Genomic DNA, 17,976 nt, shown 5'->3' with positions numbered 1-17,976 from the left:
AACACTTATATCTTACTTATTTACTTTAAATTAATATGTGAATCTTGACACTGGCGTCGGATTAGTTTCACTACTGTCCAAGGTGATGATGTAGCTTTTCAACTTATTTCGGATTATCTTCACTACTCTTCATGCATAAAGTAATTTCCTATAGGATAACTCTATAAAAAGAACAAAGAAAGGAATAAAGCAACCCAATTAAAAGAAAAAAAAAAAGGAAAAAGAAAACGTCTGCCTTTGGGCTTGTGCTTTGTTGTCCTACGCTAGACCACTTATTTCGTACGACGTCGTTTTTTAAAGACTTCCTTTCTATACTCATTCCAAAGGCAATTTCGCTTACTCAGCAAATTTCTGCCAAGTCGACTCCTCTCCTCCCTCCTTCCCTCACTGGCTGCTATTGAAATCTCAGCAAAGGTAATTTCTCCCATCTCTTAGTTAGGGTTTTTAGGTTTCATAATCACTTTGAGACTTTTTTTTTCTTTTTTCTTTCATTTTCCCTGTTTTTCTCACCGTTGGGCTGTTATAAGACTACTTATTTTTATCTGGAATTACTACTTTTGTAAGTTGTTTCTGGGTATTTTGATATATCTACTTTGCTTCTGGGCTGTTGTAGTTTCGTTTTTCTTATCCATTACCTACATAGGTTAGAGACCCATTACTATTTCGACAGTGATTTTCTTAATTCTATGAAGGCTGGCTGATTTTGAATGAACAAAAGAATGATCTCTTAATCTGAAAACTTTGAAGAAAAGTTACGGTTTTAGGAAATCGTATGAACAATTGAGGCAAAGGATCTTGATTTGAACCGTTTTACTTGATTTCTGAACAGTTAATTTTCGAGCAGCAGCAGCTAAGTGACTGGTGGTCTGAATCTAATTTTTCTGTTGAAAGAAAAAAATGGCATTGGTGGTAATTTGCGGGCAACCTTGCAGTGGGAAGTCTAGTGCTGCGAAATGTCTATCTGAAGCTCTGAATGAATCAGAATGTAAACAGACAGTTAGGATCATTGATGAAACTTTGTTTCATCTTGATCGCAATCAGAGCTATGCTAATATGCCCGCCGAGAAGAATTTACGGGGAGTGCTCAGGTCTGAAGTTGATAGATCTGTCTCCAGAGATAATATTATTATAGTTGATTCTTTGAACAGTATCAAGGGTTATAGATACGAGTTATGGTGTTTGGCCCGTGCTGCAGGAATAAGGTACTGTGTGTTATATTGTGATGTTGAAGAAGCACAGTGTAGGAAATGGAATGAAGAGCGTAGGGAGAAGGGAGAGGCTGCATATAATGATGCGATATTTGAAGATTTAGCTAGAAGGTTTGAGAAACCAGATAGAAGAAATCGCTGGGATTCACCTTTGTATGAGTTGTGGCCTCATAAAGATGGAGTAGAGAAATCTTCCGATGCCATTGCAGACGTGGTTTCTTATTTGACAAAAAGAGTGGACTCGAAATCACGGGATGTTAAGATTTTACAGCCGACCATTGCTACACAAAATATGCGGTTTTCAGAGGCAAATTCTTTGTACGAGTTGGACAGAGCAACACAGGAGGTGATTAATGCTATTGTGGAAGCACAATCCCAGGCAACCGGAGGACCTCTTGGTGGTATTTGTATCAGCCAAGGTTTACCAAGTATCGATATTTCCAGATCAGTTGGGTTGCCAGAGCTACGTAGGCTACGACGTACATTCATCAAGTTAACAGGGCAAACAAGTTTGAGTGGGCGACCTCCGCCATCCGATGCTGACAGTGCAAAACGGATGTTTGTAGACTATCTGAATAGGGAATTAGGAACTTCTGCTTGAAAGAGGGTAAGTACCCTACTTTTATACCTTAATTATTGTTGTCAAAGGTTTTAGTAATTTACATTCTACTGTTATTTTCTCTAAAGAACCATTTTAGATTGTCTCAGAATTATTTTAGACTTGGCATTGAGAGTCATAAAGAGAGTGATTTACTTTTACAGGATCTGTTAATGTGTTTGATCTTTGATTTCAACTGTATCAAAAAAGAATGATTAGGTGTCTAATTAGTGAGCACATGCACTCTTGAACATCACTGTTATTTGCATCTATAATGGAAGAGTTGTTCTACTTTTACAGTTTAGAATTTTCTGAATGAGTTGCAGAGTTTGTTGGTATTATAGATCAAGTTCTCTGCCATTACCCCAAATTGCTGAACAAGTACCAATTATTGCAGTAACGAACTGATGCTTCTCCCCATGGTAGGTTGGAGGAAAGGCTTTTGCCCCCACACCTGGCTGTGGGCTCCATAGTCCATTGAAATGATCAAAGTGTCCCAAAGCTTGCTCTGTCAAAAAAAAAAAAAAAGTCTCCCAATTCTTTGACTGACAGTTTGGGCATGAAGGATTTAGCCTCATTTTTTGGAACAGTAAACTTTTACCCGGAATCATTGGAAACCCAGCCCCTGAAAACTGAGCTTTCCTTGACTTCCCACACGCTAATTTGGTGGAAGAAAAGGACACCTTGAGTGACCCTATCTGATATTTTCACTTGAGGTTGGCCTGTGGGCTAAACCCCTGCCCCTAGATGAGGGGAATTTAACTTTTTCCTGGGGCATGGCAGTGGGTCACAGCTCATGTTCTGCTACGGCCAACCTGGAATCTAACGGAGCTGAACCATCCAACTCAACTAACCCTTCTATTTTTTTCCCTTTAGATGAAATTACTGTAAAAATTACTCTTGCAGTCAAACAAACTTTATACATGACATAATTGTTACATTCAAGAAAAAGAAATCAACAAAATCCTGTATAGTACAAGAGTTGGCTAAAATCTAACATAAAGTCTGACCCTATATATTAATTGTACAGCTTATTTAATGAGAAACTCTTTACTAAAGAGTTCGAAGAAAAATACCAAAATACGAGACATTAAAATGTTATTGAATGAGAGGAAATAGAGTAATTTTAGGAATAACGGCACATTGATAAATACACGCGCTTACACACATATATATTGTATGTGCAAAAAAATACAACTTATCATGAATAATCAATCTTAAAGATACAGATTGTCCGTCCTATCTTATAATTTTAGAATTCAAATCCAATATTTTTTCTTAGTAAATAAAGATTATCCCGATAATCTTATTTATATTTAATAGTCTCATTATTTCTATCTCACTGTATATAAATATCAAAATATTTAGCAAATGTGTATGTAATTAATGTATCAAAACTAGACCAAAAACTCATTAATAAAGGTTTGACAGTTTAATTATGGGCTAGATTAAATTAATTCCCTGATTAATTTAATTGCTTGAAGATTAAAATAATTGGAGACAAGAGGAGAACCGAGGCAGTAGCCTCCATTTAGCGCTCAATTAAAAGAAGTGAAAAAGTTAATTCCCATTAATTTGACGGCTAAAATCAGAATCGTTTATTCCACCAGGCCCCACAGATGAATCATCAGCCACCTGTTATTCCAGCTCTTTTCACTAGGGGTAGCGTAGTTCATTAACCAAACACGATCTTATTTTTATTTTTTTTTATTACCAGAAAAATAAAAAGGGTTGCAAAGCACGCAATTATTCCTGAACCTCTGCTTTGCTTAATTAAATCAATTTAATTAAAATAACTTTTTTTGCAATAATAAATGATTTCTGTTCCCTGTTTGTCTGTCTAAAAGTGAGAGCCTTTAGATCTGATTATATTAACCATAAAATTAGCCTCTTTTTTTCTTTGTTTCTTTCTCTCTCTCTCTCTCGCTGTCTCATTAGCTCTGTCGCTCTCTCCATTTGTCAATTCGGAAGGTGAATCGCCACCGGTATACGCTACGCTCCACACGTAAACCCTCATTGCTTCTGTTTTTTCTTAATGGTTTTCGCATTTTGATTTGCTTGCGTTTCTTCTTTTTTTTTTGGTTCCAGTGATCTTGATCTGGTATTGTTTCCTTTCTGAGATCTGACTTTCCTTTTCCAGGATTCTAAATACGGAAAGTGATGCATTTTATTCCAAGAATAGGAATTCTGAATTTGGAGTGTAGTGAATTTTCCGTTTTAAGCTTTGATAACTGTTTGTTAGATTCGAAAATCATTTCATCAACCGAACAGACCGTTAAAGAATTATAAACTTTTTCCTTCTTTTGAATGTTAATCTTTTGTTGGATCATTTGCAGCTTGATGCGATTGGTCACTTGCTGGAGACTGAGGAGTCGGCATTACTCAAAATTGAGTTCCGATCGGCTCTGTTTGGATTCTGATAAATTACCGCGTAAATTTTCCATATGGTTTGGATTAGGAGTTGGTAATTCGGTTTTAGGCCGTTCAATTCGGGTGGAATAATTGATCCGTAATAAGGAATTAAAATTCAGCTTGATTTTTGTGATTTTTCTTGATATTGCTTATGGTGGATTTACAGTGAACGTGGATTTTGTTCTATTTTGCTTTCTGTTGCTTGTGATGGTTGGTGAAAGATCGGTGAACAGAGGAGTGTAGAGGAGGTGGTTTCAATGCTTGTTGGACTTGTCCGGCTTCATGGTAACATATACAGAAGCTTATATGTAATGATAGGTTATGGTTTTCGCAGTTCTTGGAGATTTAAGCTAAAGGGATTGGTTATTTAGTGGTTTTACAAACCTCGATTGTTTAAAGCTTTGGACATGAGAAGCCCTTGGCTCAATAAACTATCCCTCATTTTCGGTCCAAGACCGCCGGTCAGTTGGTTGTTATTGTGCTTTGTTAGTGTGCTTGCGCTGATTGCAGTCTTTGGATCGTCATCATCTAATACCTTTGACTCTGTAACTTCCACTCCTGTACCTGAGATTTATACAAACTATAGAAGGCTAAAGGAGCAGGCGGCAGTCGATTATTTTGAGCTGAGAACTCTCTCACTGGGAGCTAGTCGCCAAAGGGAGCTTGATCTTTGTGCCAAAGAAAGAGAAAATTATGTTCCTTGTTACAATGTGACGGCAAATTTGTTAGTAGGGTTTAAAGATGGAGAGGAGTTCGATCGACATTGTGAAGCATCAAGGCAAGGAAAGCGGTGTTTAGTTCGCCCTCCTAAGGATTATAAGATTCCACTCCGTTGGCCAGCTGGTAGGGATGTGATATGGAGTGGAAATGTGAAGATAACCAAAGATCAATTTCTTTCCTCTGGAAGCATGACAAAGAGGTATGCAGTAAATATTTGAATTCTTTGTTAAAGTAGAGAAAGTATCAGGCTTATCTCCTTTGACTACAAACTTTATCTTTTAGAATTCATTAGTGTCTGTTCGTTGTAGCAGCTTATATTTATTTTTCTTTGATCATTCTGTAACCAGGACCAGCTTTCTAATATACCTTTTTAATCTTTTAACAACTTGTCTAGACTGATGTTGCTTGAAGAGAATCAAATTGCTTTTCACTCTGAGGATGGCTTAATTTTTGATGGTGTTAAAGATTATTCTCGTCAGATTGCAGAGATGATGGGACTGGGAAGTGACTCTGATTTTTTTCAAGCCGGTGTAAGTCTCTATTTCATTTTATAAAACATTCTTACTCTTTTTAGTCCTTTGGCGTACCATGAGCTTTGAGAGTTTGGTATTTCTTGAATCAAATATTTGCTAATATTTTAGCATGGTAGTGTTAACAAGTATGAGAAAGATATTGTATGGTCTTCAAAGGGAAGTAAAACTATCAGTATTTAATACTCCTATCTTTGATTACAGGTCCGCAGTGTACTTGATATTGGTTGCGGATTTGGAAGTTTCGGAGCTCATTTAGTTTCACTACAATTGATGGCTCTTTGTATTGCTGCATATGAGGCAACTGGAAGCCAAGTTCAGTTAGCTCTTGAGAGAGGTCTTCCAGCAATGATTGGCAATTTCGTATCAAGACAACTTCCACATCCATCATTGTCATTTGACATGGTTCATTGTGCTCAGTGTGGGATTGTTTGGGACAAGAAAGGTATTTTCAGAGTTTTAAGAGTAGGATTACTTTCTGTTATTTATCAGTACTCTTTGTTTTGACTTGTACAAAGTTATTTGGGGAGATCTTGCTTTAGTCTACATTTTATTGATAATCTCTATGCCGTGTTTCATCATAGAGTTGTTTGGTAGAGAGATGTAGTGCTTTGCACCAATGCACCATGTTTACAGCAATAATTCCTGGATAATTTTAACCCTAAAGAGATTTACAAACTGCTAGCCATGAAAGGTATTTGAGTGCTGAAATTTTCCTCTTTCAAACCCTTTGATGACAAAGACTATATTAAAAAAAAAAAAAGTTGCATGTAGCCTGAATCATCTAATGTGTTACTGTTAGATGTATGTATGATCTTAATCCATGCTCACACCTATATTTAGTAAATTTAAGTAGCAAGTTTAGCTGGCGTAAAATTACCCATGCTTTGCATTCTAACTATGATTTTGTAAAGCAGAGGGGATGTTTCTAATAGAAGTAGATCGCTTACTCAAGCCTGGAGGTTATTTTATTTTAACCTCGCCCACAAGTAAGCCACAGGGAAGTGCAACAGGTATGAAGAAAAGAAACATGTTAACACCATTGGAACAATTCACTGAAAAAATTTGTTGGAGTCTTATTGCTCAGCAAGATGAGACTTTCATCTGGCAGAAAACTGCCGATGCTCATTGCTATACTTCTCGGTGAGTATAGACCGATAATTTTCACTCTTCTCTGAGTAACTCATAATTCATTTGCATAATTGAACAGGCTTTCAATTCAGTAAAATGATATTTTGGTTATATTTTCCTTTTACTTTGAATTAGTTGTATACTTTTTTTTTCCTCTTAACTTATCAGACCTGCACTGATGTTTCTCTTTCTTTTTCTTGAATATAGCAAGCAGAATGATGTACCCCTTTGCAAAGAAGGACGTGATGCTCCCTATTATCAGGCCTTGATGCCATGTGTTATTGGAGCTTCCAGCAAACGCTGGATTCCCATTCAGAACAGGTCCTCTAGCTCACATTTGAGCTCTGCAGAGCTTGAAGTTCACGGAAAGTATTTTTCCAACCCAAAATTTCTTTTCTCCCTGCACCTGCCTTTTCATTTTGCTGTTGTGTAGCAATGTTCCATCCACAGTGTATGTATTAGACGGCTTTATTTGGCTTGTATATTGATGTAAATTCATCCTTACAGGTGTCAGTCCAGAAGATTTCTTTGATGACTTGCAAGTTTGGCAATCAGCTTTAAAAAACTATTGGTCTTTGCTCACACCCTTAATTTTTTCTGACCATCCCAAGAGGCCAGGTGATGAAGACCCATTGCCTCCATTTAATATGGTACGCAATGTGATGGACATGAATGCTCATTATGGGGGTTTGAATGCTGCATTCTTGGAGGAAAAGAAATCAGTGTGGGTGATGAATGTTGTGCCTGTTAGTGCACGCAATACACTTCCTCTCATCCTTGACCGAGGTTTTCCTGGTGTTTTGCACGACTGGTTAGTTTTTTTTTTAACTTCATTAAAGTAATTCGTTTAAGTTGATAGTTATAAGCTGGTTTGGAGTTCAATTTTTGACATCATTATTTGAGGTATAAATCTTCACAAGTTTTTAGAAGTAAAGACATGGTTAACTGTAATAGACTGCTAATAAAATTTACATTTGGAGTCTGAGTGTAGAGTTTTCTCTCTTTTGAGTTTATTTTTTAAGTTTGAACACTAGTGGCCATTGTGTGTGAATGTTCTGTACAGGCTGAACCTACAAGATATTAAATGATATCCTTATAGAAACTTCTGAATATAAATTGTCATCTGAATGGAGACTAATTTGTAAAGCTTATTTGATGTATTTGCTCAATTTAGGCAGTGGCATCTAACTTGTTTGAGTTACTCAAGAAAATGTAAAGACATGGTTTACCAACTATACTGATAAAATTTTCTTTCAGAGTCTGAACTTTAAAGTCTAAAAGTATGAATGAGGTCTAAAAGGTGGTCACTTGATTATTGGTTTTGTATGCTCCAGTTGAACATTCAAAAGTTGTGTTTTCAAGAAAACTCAATTCTCATACCAGCTGTCAAATGCTGAATACAAATTTGGCTTATTTGATATGTCTGGTGTTCTCAGGTGTGAACCATTCCCAACATATCCTCGGACATATGACATGCTTCATGCGAATGGGCTCCTCTCACATCTCTCTTCAGAGAGGTGCAGTTTGATGGACTTATTTGTAGAGATGGATCGAATTCTGCGTCCTGAGGTATCGTTACTCTTCTTTCTTGAAAGTTAATGCAGTGCCCCTCTTTTGTCTCATTCCATTTTAAAGCAGTAATTGCCTCTGATGCCTCTCCTTTGGTTGTTAGATTGTTTGGACGAAAATAATACTTTTAATCAATGCCCTACAATGCCATTTCTTTGCATGCATCATAGAATTTGTTGTATTAATGAATATTTCCTGAAATAGTTATTACTTGGACAACTATTGATCTACATGATATGTGCTTTGATGTTTGTTTGCAGGGTTGGGTCGTGCTTTCTGATAAATTGGGAGCTATAGAGTGGGCACGTGCACATGCTACACAGATACGATGGGATGCAAGGGTGATCGACCTTCAGAATGGTAGTGATCAGCGGCTACTTGTTTGTCAGAAACCATTTGTGAAAAAATGACTGATCTAGCACCTGGAGGTCGCATGACTATGGATGTGTACAATTTTTTTGATCTGGTAATCCTCTATTTAACCCACCAAGACACATTCTGTAACTCACACATGCATTCATGCACAAATTAATGTTAGCCGAACCACGCATGCACAGCTAATTAAAATATAACACATATTGTTCGAACCTTAGATTAGTTGATATCTCATGACATTGGAATTGGATTTGGTTTTTAGGTCCACAGGATAAGTCGCCTTGTTCACCAATTTATGCTTATAGCTGCTTGTTTGCTTCCGAGCCAATTAGATCCTCTCAAGTTTTTGATGGTATCATTGGTCCAATGATTTTGCATCCACCTATAAAACCTCGGTGTTGGCACATTGCAGAAGTCAATTTTCAGATGTAGTTAGCATTTTTCCAGAGACACTAGCTATCTGTTCTGTTCGAACTAAAATGATAATCCATATTTAATATTTTGTGTCGGAACTGATGTAGTTATTTTGTCAGAGGATGAACTATCAGCAGCATCATAACGTGAGATACTGTTCTGGAGTCTCAACAGGTTTGAGATATCAATTGACTGAAACAAGGAGCATGATAGAGGCTGTAGATTAGAAAAGAGGTTTGCTGCAGAAGTAGCTGCAATTCCTTTTTCTTTCTTTTTCCTTTTCTTTTTGGTCAAAGGCATTTGTAGCAATTCTTTCATCCAATTTTTTTTTTTTTTTACTTTTGTCTTAATTTTGAGTTTGTTTATTTCTTTATTATTTGATATTGAACTCATCCTTTGTATTGAACCAGCATTGCTGTGCAATTCCCCACGAAATGTGATAATTACAAATAGATCAAAAACAAGCTCTGTCTCTTTCTCTTCTGTCTCTATGCACATGCAGTAGTGTTCCAAAAGCTGGCCAAAGCTTGGAGAAGAGATATCAGAACCCCATTGAAAAGAAGTTTGTCTCAGAGATAAGGAAGGTTGTCCTTTAAAAAGCAAAGGGGAAATGACTTTGTGAAGGTTCTCCTTGTTGCTCTACTGCCCATATCTCTCTCTTCTTTTATCTCTAGTGGCCATTTTCTGCCCATATCTCTCCAATATATCAGCCAAATCAAACAACCCAACTTCCCGTAATTTCTTCCCCACCTCCTCAAACATAGCTACACCTTCCTCGTTTGAGTAGTAGTGTAAGAACTTATTGTAATCAAATCTAGGCACCTCCATTCCTCCTTTCATTGTTCTCTCCACATACTTGGTTGCCTCTAGTGTCTTCCCAGCTTTAACCAAACCTCCAACAAAGATTGTGTCAAAATTCACCAATGGGTCATGTCCTTTCCTCCCTCTCTTCCCCAAATGCCCTTGCAATAGCATGATGTATGTATGCATTATAGGCTCACACCCTCTGTTTATCATCTCTCTGAACACCTGGGTTGCTTCACTTGCCTTCCTCAATCTCAACAGCCCCTTGATTAGTGCATGGTAGACACTGATATCCGGCTTCTCGATCCCTTCCGCAATCCTGTAAGCCTCCCTGATCCTCCCTCTTGCTAGAAGCCCGTATATGATCGAAGCCAGTGTCAGATTATCGGCTTGGATCCCTCTTTGGCGCATTTCCTCGAACACCCCATTGGCTTGCTCAACCTTGCCTCTTTTGCACATCCATTTGATCACAAGCCTGTAACTTGAAAGCCCCAAATCATCCATTCTCTCAACTCTCATCATTTGGAAAGCCTTCATTGCCTCATCAAACTTGTTGGTCTTGAAAAATGTCTCCATCATCGTCTCCACAGCCTCAACATCAGGCTCAAGTCCTTCATCCACCATCAAATTCCAAACCTTTGAAGCCTCAATCAAGTCACCCACATCACAGAATCCCCATATCAACCATTTATAAGTAACCCCATTTGGCTTAACCCACTCTTTCAACTTGAAAGTCACAAACTTTGCCTCTTCCACGAACTTATCTTTACACAAACTTTCCACCACCTTATTTAAAGTCTCCAGCTTGTACCCAACCCGAAACTCATTCATCAAATGGAAAAACTCCACGCATTTCTTCAACTCCCTAGCTGAAGCTAAAGTCTTTAAAGCTATCCTGAAAGTCTTATCATTGACCAAACCGAGTTTTCCCATTTCTTGACAGGTTTCCCAGAAAAGTTCAATGTTTCTGGATTTTCCAATGACGTCCAACATTTTGTTGAAGGTGAGGGAGTTGTGAGTGAAGTGGGGGAGCTTTCGGGTGTAGAGAAAGAAACGGTAGATGGGGCGCCATGAGTAAGGGTGAGTGTTGCAAACTTGAAGGAAGAATTCAGGGTTGATGGAAGGATTGGAAGAAGAGAGGGACGAGTGGAGGCGTGAGTCAGGTGAGTTTTGCTGTTGGTAGAGGATGGTGCAGACTTTGAGGAGAGTTGATTGGTTGATTGGGGTTATGGGGTTGGGAGGGTTAGGGTGGTTAGTGAGTTGTGGGTGAGTTGACTCGGTGGCTATGAGCCGGAGGTGAGAATTAGACAAAGGTTTAAGGAGGGGTTTTAATCTCCTTGTCAACATTTTTAGTTAGAGGAACAGGAAGGAACCAGGTTTCGATTTTATCCGAAAAACCAAACAAATAAATCGATGTTGGGAAAAATTCGGTAACCTGGAGTTGCAGGGGATCGAACCCTGTACCTCTCGCATGCAAAGCGAGCGCTCTACCATTTGAGCTACAACCCCATGTCGCTGAAGTAAAAAACATACTATTTTGGGAGTTACTTTTAAAACATTTTCTCAATTCAAATGTAAAAATAATATCTCATCTTCCAACAGGTATAAATATAATTATTAATAATTATATAAAACCTTAAGTCAACCACTGTTAATAACTTGAATTTAAATTTTAACTATCATATAATTTAGATTCAAAATATTATTAGATTAGTGATATTCGGACTCGAATTATTACAATGTATTATTGTTCATACATTAATACAAACAAAATAGACTGAAAACTCTATAAACCAATTACCCAAAGGATTATTATTATTATTATTATCAAATAACTAGAAAAAAAAAGTAGTTTAAATAAATTTATGAAAAATAATAAAAAGAAAAAACCAAAGCAAAGGAGCACGTGAGGAGCATCATTTAATTTTCCAAAAAAAGCCCAATCCCCGACAGAAAGGGATTGAATAAATCCAAGTTTGAGGAAATAACAAAGAAATAACGAATCGCGCGCTCCTTCTTCAACTAACGGTCCAGATCCGGTCTTCCCTTCACCCCATACTTTGCTCCTTCTTCCACTCTCCTCTATAAAAATTCATCCTCCCTTTCCCTCTCCCATTCCTCAAATCTCTGTCCCTTTCTCCTTTAAGCGCTCTGTTTTGTTCGTGTTTTTTTTTTTTTTTTGCTTCTTTTCAATCTGTTATCAACAATGTCTAATACAGAGAAGGAGAGAGAGACTCATGTTTACATGGCCAAACTCGCCGAACAAGCCGAACGTTACGAAGGTAAATCACAACGAAGGAAAAAGAATCATTGGGTTTCGATTTTTTTTTATCTGAATTCCAACTTTTCATCGTTTGAGATTTTTGGGTTTTTTATTTTTTTTTTATTTTTGGGGAAACAGAAATGGTGGAGACTATGAAACAAGTAGCGAAACTCGGTTGCGAGCTGACAGTGGAAGAAAGGAACCTTCTGTCCGTGGGATACAAGAACGTGATCGGTGCGCGGAGAGCTTCGTGGCGGATCATGTCTTCGATCGAACAGAAGGAGGAGTCGAAGGGGAATGAAGAGAATGTCAAGCTGATCAAAGGGTACCGCCAAAAGGTTGAGGAAGAGCTCTCCAAGATCTGCACTGACATTTTGGGCATCATTGACAAGCATCTCATCCCTTCTTCTAACTCTGGTGAAGCCACTGTTTTTTACTACAAGATGTAAGTTCTTCTTTCTCCTCGTTGTTTTAATTTAATTATTCCTTCATGCTTTTGCTGATCAATTTTTCCAGGTTATGTACTTTTTATTTGAGGAAATTTTGATGGGTTTTGTGATTTGGATTTAGGAAAGGTGATTACTACCGGTATGTTGCTGAGTTCAAGACAGATCAGGAGAGGAAAGAGGCTGCTGAGCAGTCATTGAAAGGCTATGAGGTATATAAGACCATACTAGTATTTGGATTATGGTGTTCTTTACTTCTGCAGTCACAGCTGAGTTTGCCTTTTTTTGGTTGCTATTTTCACCTATCAGGCTGCTTCTGCCGCTGCAAACACAGATCTTCCTTCAACTCACCCAATTCGTCTTGGCCTTGCCCTTAACTTCTCTGTCTTTCATTATGAGATAATGAATTCTCCCGAGAGGTATAAATTTTACATCTATCATTGTTAGCAGAAGAGAAATCTTGAATTATGAATTGTGTGTGTTACAAGGAGACTAATGATCTAGGAGAGAATCGTAATCGTATTACAATTACTATAATTATGTTAACTATCATAATTAGTTCAAGGGTCTAAGTGGTTTTCAGTATCTGAATTGCTACACCTTTACATTACATATTTTGTTATTTGAAACTTCCAGGGCCTGCCATTTGGCAAAGCAAGCCTTTGATGAGGCAATTTCAGAGTTGGACACTTTAAGTGAAGAGTCATACAAGGATAGCACCCTAATCATGCAGCTGCTGAGAGACAACCTCACCCTGTGGACTTCTGATTTGCCTGAAGATGGAGGTATTTATATAGTTTGAAGTAAATAACTTGGTTATATACTGCACAGTCTGCATTATCTTGTGGAACTTCACCTTGCTAAGTAGTTTTTAAGAGCAGAAAGACCAAAGTAAATGATGGCATATTAATGCAGGAAGTACCACTGTTTTATTGTTCATCATTTCTTGCAATCCTGTCATGTTATAGACAGAGTATTATTAGATCTTCTCCTCACTGTCCTGTTCAAACATGAAACCTTTTAGTTGATTTCTAAGTTTGGCATGCTTGGGAGCATTGAATCTTAGATGTTACATGAACCAATGCAGGTGAAGATAGCGTAAAAGGTGAAGATGGTAAATCTACTGCAGAAGCTGAGGTAAAAGGCGAGGCAAGTTCTTGCACTGATTTTCTTCTTCCGCAGCTTATCATTTTGATTGCCATTTAACCTTCCTCACATCAAGAAATCTCTGATTGGTTTTTGCAGAAATGAGGAATCTGGGATCCTGCATGTGGCAATTCAATGTTTTCTTAGCACTCTGCAGAATCTGCTTCTTATAGCTCTTCTCACAAAGAGGATTGGATCAACCAGTCTATTAGCCCTTTTACAATGCTAATGATCAATTTCACTACAAGCAAAGCCAGATGATGAAGTTGATCTCTTGATCCAACCATGTTTTTCTTTTCACTACTGTTGTTTTTTTTTTTTTCCCCCATTTCTGTTGCTTTTGCTTTTATTTTAATGTTGTCTAATATGAAAAACTTATTGAAACTATGGCTGTTTTGTTAAATTTTGCTTTATAATTGTATCCTCTCCCCCCTTGCCTTCTTGGCTATTTTGTGTCACAGTTTCCATGGCTCAAACTTAGGTTAAATCAATTGAAGGAGGCTTTATGAAATAACAGCCTGCTAAATTTTAAGTTTGCCCCAAAAATTGATAGATTATTTTCTTTAATGTTGAAAAGTTAAAAATGATTTAGAAAATGTGAAAGTATACACGTACATATATATATATATACGCATTTTTGTTTTTAAAAATCTTATTTAAATTTTGAAAGAGTTGTTTCGATTGTGAATTATTATCGTAAAAAATTAAAATGTGTGTGAAAGAATTTTAATTTATGCACAAATAATAACAAAAAAAAAAAAGAAAACACGAACAGGTCGGATGAAGATCAATATTTAATGCCGTTAAGCTTAATTTGGGTTAAATTTTCAGTTTTATTTTACAATGATAAATCTTTTGTATTCTCATTTTCTCACATGACGAACTTTGTTTATGAAAAGCTTTGACAGAAGTTCATTGGGTGAAATCAATCATTATATGTAAGATGTAACGTCATGTGATATTTTTATTAATAATAATTAATCTATTTTAATTATAAAATTTTATTTTAATTTAAAATAAAAATAAAAAATTAATAAAACATAATAAAAAATTATTTAAATTATCTTAAATTATTCAGAAAATTTTGAAAATATTATACAAAAAACCTTTAATTCCTTTTTTAAGTTGATTTTTCACCGTGATTAAAGACGAATTTCTTGATTCGGATTCTTGTAATTTAACTTAAAACGTTTTGCAGGGTAAAATGTTGATGAAAATAAATCAAATTAGCATTCAAAATGTTATTGAAGAATGCATGTTCATGTATACCATGACTGTCATTTAATTCGTATTTAGATAAACATTTTTCCCAAAAATGAATAGAAAAAGGGGGTTAAGAGCAAATTTATGAAAGGATTGCATCAGAAATAAGCTTTCAAAAGATGCTAGAGCCGATATACATCCCATCAATATAGTAACCTAATTTTTTTACAATATTCTCTTATATGATCAAGGATCATGATCACAAGCAGGAAGCATCAGATCATATAAAAGAACCCGAGTCTAGGACAAATACCCGATGCCAAAATCGAGTCTACGATTCTTCCTTGACAAAATAACTTTGCGGCAAGCAAAAGTCTTCCTCGTGACTTAGGATATCCATCTCTTCATCATCTGGCTTCTGAAATTTGCAAAAGAGCAGGTGAGCAACAACTACCTCTCGATTATGACCCGAAAGCAAAACCACTTGTCCAATAGTCAAAGCAGAATACATACACTTAACATTCAACATTAAGGATTAACACTTAACAACAGCTACCAATTCTTTTTCGAAACCCCAAAAAAAAAATTTGCTCCATGTTTTTTCTGGTCACCATGTGAGCCAAGCTTTACTTGTGAATATCTCTATCCAACCACAATGAGTGAAAACAAAGGGTTAAACTAGGCACCCAGCCACCCACTATATAATTATTTTTTTAGATCACATCACGATTCAGACATTTATCAATTTATAATGGAAATGTCCAAGACACAAATTAATGGAAAAACTCATTTTCAACAGAAACTAATTGATGGACATGAAAATGAAATCTTGAACAATAAGTTACCAGCACTTCTAAGTTGTAGAAACGATCGAGCAACTGCAAAACCTCATCTGGAGAAAATTGTCGGTCAAGGCTGTGACAAAATTTAGCAAAAGATAAGAGTGTAACAGTGAATAAAGACCAACCAGAATCTTTGCATCAAAAGTGGGGATTGATATGGAGCAATAAGAATAGGAGGCAGAACAAACCTTCTCCGCAGGAATTCCATCAGACCATAGAGGACAAAGTGGCGATGCATGCCTGCATGGAAGCAAATTTGATTTACAGTTGTGCACTCAAGTAGTGACCAATTTCTAAAGAGCAAACAAGGAAGTTGAGGACTCCTTGTTGTTTTGCCATATATGTGTGAATTCACCAATTACTTTACTGTATATAAGTAATTAGCACAAGTGCTAGTGACTTGATGCTTAACATAGATCCCTAAACAATAAACATGACAAGCAGTCAGCACCATTAGTTCCTATATCTACCATAAGGAATAGACAGTCAAATCAAAAATGGATGTAAAAGCTCACCTTCTATTGCCAAGGAAAAACGCAATAGATAGTTTATTAAAGGCATTTTCTGCTTAATTATTTATCTATCAGCGATTCAATACTTGTTCCCGTTAAAAAGACAAACTGACAGCCTGAGTACATATTTTCTGCAAAAATATTGTAATTAAAGAGCAAATGTTACCCAAACACAAGGCATACAATTATTCTGTCAACAAAAGTTTGTACTGTTTCCTAAAGGTAATGAGATGTTAATCCGCTAAGGGGAGACACCACCATCCTGACACTTTCCTTGGGGTATATAACATACGTAGATATGGGGAAAAGCAAAAACACTGTTCCATTGCGGAAATCTAATTCACCATTTCAATTGATCAACATGTTAACAATGGAGAAATGCGATGAAAGATCAAAATGGATGCTCCCATTATACTTCCAAAAACGTCTTAGTCTCTTCACGAGCATGAACAACATGTTATAGCAATTCACAATTTCAATCATATTGGAAAATGACCTTTCCATTAATATATCACTTTCAGAATTCACTGACAAAATTATATTTTTCTTTTCTCTTCCAGTTAATTTCCTAGGAAAATAATGATCCCTTTTCCTCTGCCCTTATTTTCTAGGCAAACATGCAATTTTACACTAAAATATAGAAAATTTCTTCCTTATAGAAACAATTAATAAACAAAGCTAAAAAAAGAAAAAGGAATCAAACAAATAAAAATGCCACAAACATGCCTCGTAATTTGACGGGAGGATAAATTTCAAGTGCTTCCAATAGCCTCAGCTCCAATTCTACCTGTTGTTGCTCCTATTAAATTTTTTAAAAAAAATTAACCAAAAAAATAATAAAATTACATCAACAAAACTGTTAATATTAAAAAAGAACAGAAAACAAGAACGCAGAGAGAGACCTTGGGGAGAGATGAGGCAGAGGAAGGAGGAGCTTTGCAAGGGGAGTGTACGGAAACGCCATCTTGTTCCTCTTCTTTCTCTCTTCCACCTCCACCTTCCATACGAGATCAATTTTTACAATTTCGCTACCAAATAATACGTCGAAAGCAGCCGTTTGTTCTTGTTCCAGATTAAACTCGAAATCGAAAACAATTGTTTCTTTCGATTTTGGCTAGGGATTTCTCGTTTGATCCGAAATGCACTTCCCATGCAAATTCTGTTTTGTTTGTTCCATACCTGGGCTGGCCCATTATTCAGCCCGTTACCTTGGCCCACCGCCTAACCCTTATTTATAATTTTCTCTTTTAAAATTAAAATCTTCCCTCTTTTTCTTTATTTTAGGAAAAATAAAATAATTTTCGGTCAATAATTGTTTGCGATTAAATAGAAAATATCTTGAAATAAATAAAATTTATCAATTTATTGACTTTGATTTTCGAATATAACTTCCCTCAGACGATTTAATTTGAAAATTTATAAAATTCACTTAAACCTTTTCTATAAAATAAAAAGATTAATAAATTTGATTAATTCCAAGAAAAGACATTAGGCTAGAGATACATTTATACCTATACGAAATAAAGCTTCTAATTCTCAATAATTTCTTTATTCGTTTGAAATAATAACAAAGTCCTTACAAAATGACGATCCATTTTATAATCTAATTAAGTGAAATAATCCGATTCTCTCTGTTAATTATAAATAATAAATCATAGAAAAATCTCATGTAATATATATATATATATAGATATATATAATATTGTTACATGACAAGGTTGTAGAATAAAGAAAGAAGTGAAGACTTATGTCATTGAACATGCTTAGTTTCTTTTTTTCATTATTTTAAGCAGAGAAAGTTCA

The 17,976-nt window shown here is 36.2% G+C and overlaps 5 protein-coding genes and 1 non-coding gene across 7 annotated transcripts; 3 read left to right on the top strand and 3 right to left on the bottom strand.

Annotated features, from left to right (window-relative positions):
• Nucleotides 1–256: 256 nt before the first annotated feature.
• Nucleotides 257–2,113, top strand: LOC108660935 (KTI12-like, chromatin associated protein). The gene is made up of 2 exons (XM_018115475.2): nucleotides 257–414; nucleotides 830–2,113. Exon 2 carries the CDS (start codon nucleotides 898–900, stop codon nucleotides 1,807–1,809), a length of 912 nt encoding a protein of 303 aa, XP_017970964.2. The 5' UTR covers nucleotides 257–414; nucleotides 830–897; the 3' UTR covers nucleotides 1,810–2,113.
• A 1,538-nt stretch (nucleotides 2,114–3,651) lies between these two features.
• Nucleotides 3,652–9,421, top strand: LOC18610275 (putative methyltransferase PMT5). The gene is made up of 11 exons (XM_088803491.1): nucleotides 3,652–3,811; nucleotides 4,143–4,237; nucleotides 4,385–5,137; nucleotides 5,333–5,468; nucleotides 5,673–5,913; nucleotides 6,386–6,611; nucleotides 6,807–6,965; nucleotides 7,108–7,410; nucleotides 8,036–8,168; nucleotides 8,429–8,634; nucleotides 9,077–9,421. The coding sequence occupies exons 3-10, from the start codon at nucleotides 4,626–4,628 to the stop codon at nucleotides 8,576–8,578; spliced, it is 1,860 nt and encodes a 619-aa protein (XP_088659617.1). The 5' UTR covers nucleotides 3,652–3,811; nucleotides 4,143–4,237; nucleotides 4,385–4,625; the 3' UTR covers nucleotides 8,579–8,634; nucleotides 9,077–9,421.
• Nucleotides 9,353–11,162, bottom strand: LOC18610274 (Pentatricopeptide repeat (PPR) superfamily protein). The gene has a single exon (XM_007045833.3). The coding sequence runs from the start codon at nucleotides 11,106–11,108 to the stop codon at nucleotides 9,597–9,599; it is 1,512 nt and encodes a 503-aa protein (XP_007045895.3). The 5' UTR covers nucleotides 11,109–11,162; the 3' UTR covers nucleotides 9,353–9,596.
• A 35-nt stretch (nucleotides 11,163–11,197) lies between these two features.
• TRNAA-UGC (transfer RNA alanine (anticodon UGC)) lies at nucleotides 11,198–11,270 on the bottom strand. Its single transcript has one exon. It is a non-coding gene; the product is annotated as a tRNA-Ala (tRNA).
• Nucleotides 11,271–11,759: 489 nt separating this feature from the next.
• GRF12 (general regulatory factor 12) lies at nucleotides 11,760–14,074 on the top strand. Of its 2 annotated transcripts, none has more exons than XM_007045832.3 (7): nucleotides 11,760–12,043; nucleotides 12,163–12,469; nucleotides 12,595–12,682; nucleotides 12,780–12,889; nucleotides 13,107–13,255; nucleotides 13,558–13,607; nucleotides 13,716–14,074. In XM_007045832.3, the coding sequence occupies exons 1-7, from the start codon at nucleotides 11,968–11,970 to the stop codon at nucleotides 13,719–13,721; spliced, it is 786 nt and encodes a 261-aa protein (XP_007045894.1). In that variant the 5' UTR covers nucleotides 11,760–11,967; the 3' UTR covers nucleotides 13,722–14,074. The 2 variants fall into 2 exon arrangements, with proteins under 2 accessions (XP_007045894.1, XP_017971117.1); XM_018115628.2 differs by having other exon boundaries at nucleotides 13,558–13,619.
• An 875-nt stretch (nucleotides 14,075–14,949) lies between these two features.
• On the bottom strand, nucleotides 14,950–17,322 carry LOC18610272 (chromatin modification-like protein). Its single transcript, XM_007045830.3, has 5 exons — nucleotides 17,076–17,322; nucleotides 16,900–16,972; nucleotides 15,850–15,901; nucleotides 15,665–15,734; nucleotides 14,950–15,237 (listed from the first exon to the last, which is right to left on the bottom strand). Exons 1-5 carry the CDS (start codon nucleotides 17,175–17,177, stop codon nucleotides 15,151–15,153), a joined length of 384 nt encoding a protein of 127 aa, XP_007045892.3. The 5' UTR covers nucleotides 17,178–17,322; the 3' UTR covers nucleotides 14,950–15,150.
• Between the last annotated feature and the right edge of the window lie 654 nt (nucleotides 17,323–17,976).

Source organism: Theobroma cacao, chromosome 2 (genome assembly GCF_053813885.1).
Source record: "Theobroma cacao isolate CCN51 chromosome 2, ASM5381388v1, whole genome shotgun sequence".
Taxonomy (NCBI): domain Eukaryota; kingdom Viridiplantae; phylum Streptophyta; class Magnoliopsida; order Malvales; family Malvaceae; genus Theobroma; species Theobroma cacao.
The sequence above is the reverse complement of the archived record's forward strand: the minus strand, read 5'-3'. Positions and strand labels throughout refer to the sequence as shown.

Bases quoted from the DNA above. Each gene is read 5' to 3' on its own strand.
- LOC18610274 (XM_007045833.3), bottom strand. From the start codon at position 11,108: ATGTTGACAAGGAGATTAAAACCCCTCCTTAAACCTTTGTCTAATTCT.
- LOC108660935 (XM_018115475.2), top strand. From the start codon at position 898: ATGGCATTGGTGGTAATTTGCGGGCAACCTTGCAGTGGGAAGTCTAGT.
- LOC18610272 (XM_007045830.3), bottom strand. From the start codon at position 17,177: ATGGAAGGTGGAGGTGGAAGAGAGAAAGAAGAGGAACAAGATGGCGTT. The intron at 15,735-15,849 runs GTTTGTTCTGCC...ATTTTGTCACAG, and splicing joins ATGGAATTCCTGCGGAGAAG to CCTTGACCGACAATTTTCTC. The intron at 15,238-15,664 runs GTAACTTATTGT...TGCAAATTTCAG, and splicing joins TCTACAACTTAGAAGTGCTG to AAGCCAGATGATGAAGAGAT.
- GRF12 (XM_018115628.2), top strand. From the start codon at position 11,968: ATGTCTAATACAGAGAAGGAGAGAGAGACTCATGTTTACATGGCCAAA. The intron at 12,683-12,779 runs GTATATAAGACC...TTCACCTATCAG, and splicing joins AGTCATTGAAAGGCTATGAG to GCTGCTTCTGCCGCTGCAAA. The intron at 13,256-13,557 runs GTATTTATATAG...GAACCAATGCAG, and splicing joins TGATTTGCCTGAAGATGGAG to GTGAAGATAGCGTAAAAGGT.
- LOC18610275 (XM_088803491.1), top strand. From the start codon at position 4,626: ATGAGAAGCCCTTGGCTCAATAAACTATCCCTCATTTTCGGTCCAAGA. The intron at 5,469-5,672 runs GTAAGTCTCTAT...CTTTGATTACAG, and splicing joins CTGATTTTTTTCAAGCCGGT to GTCCGCAGTGTACTTGATAT. The intron at 6,612-6,806 runs GTGAGTATAGAC...TCTTGAATATAG, and splicing joins GCTCATTGCTATACTTCTCG to CAAGCAGAATGATGTACCCC.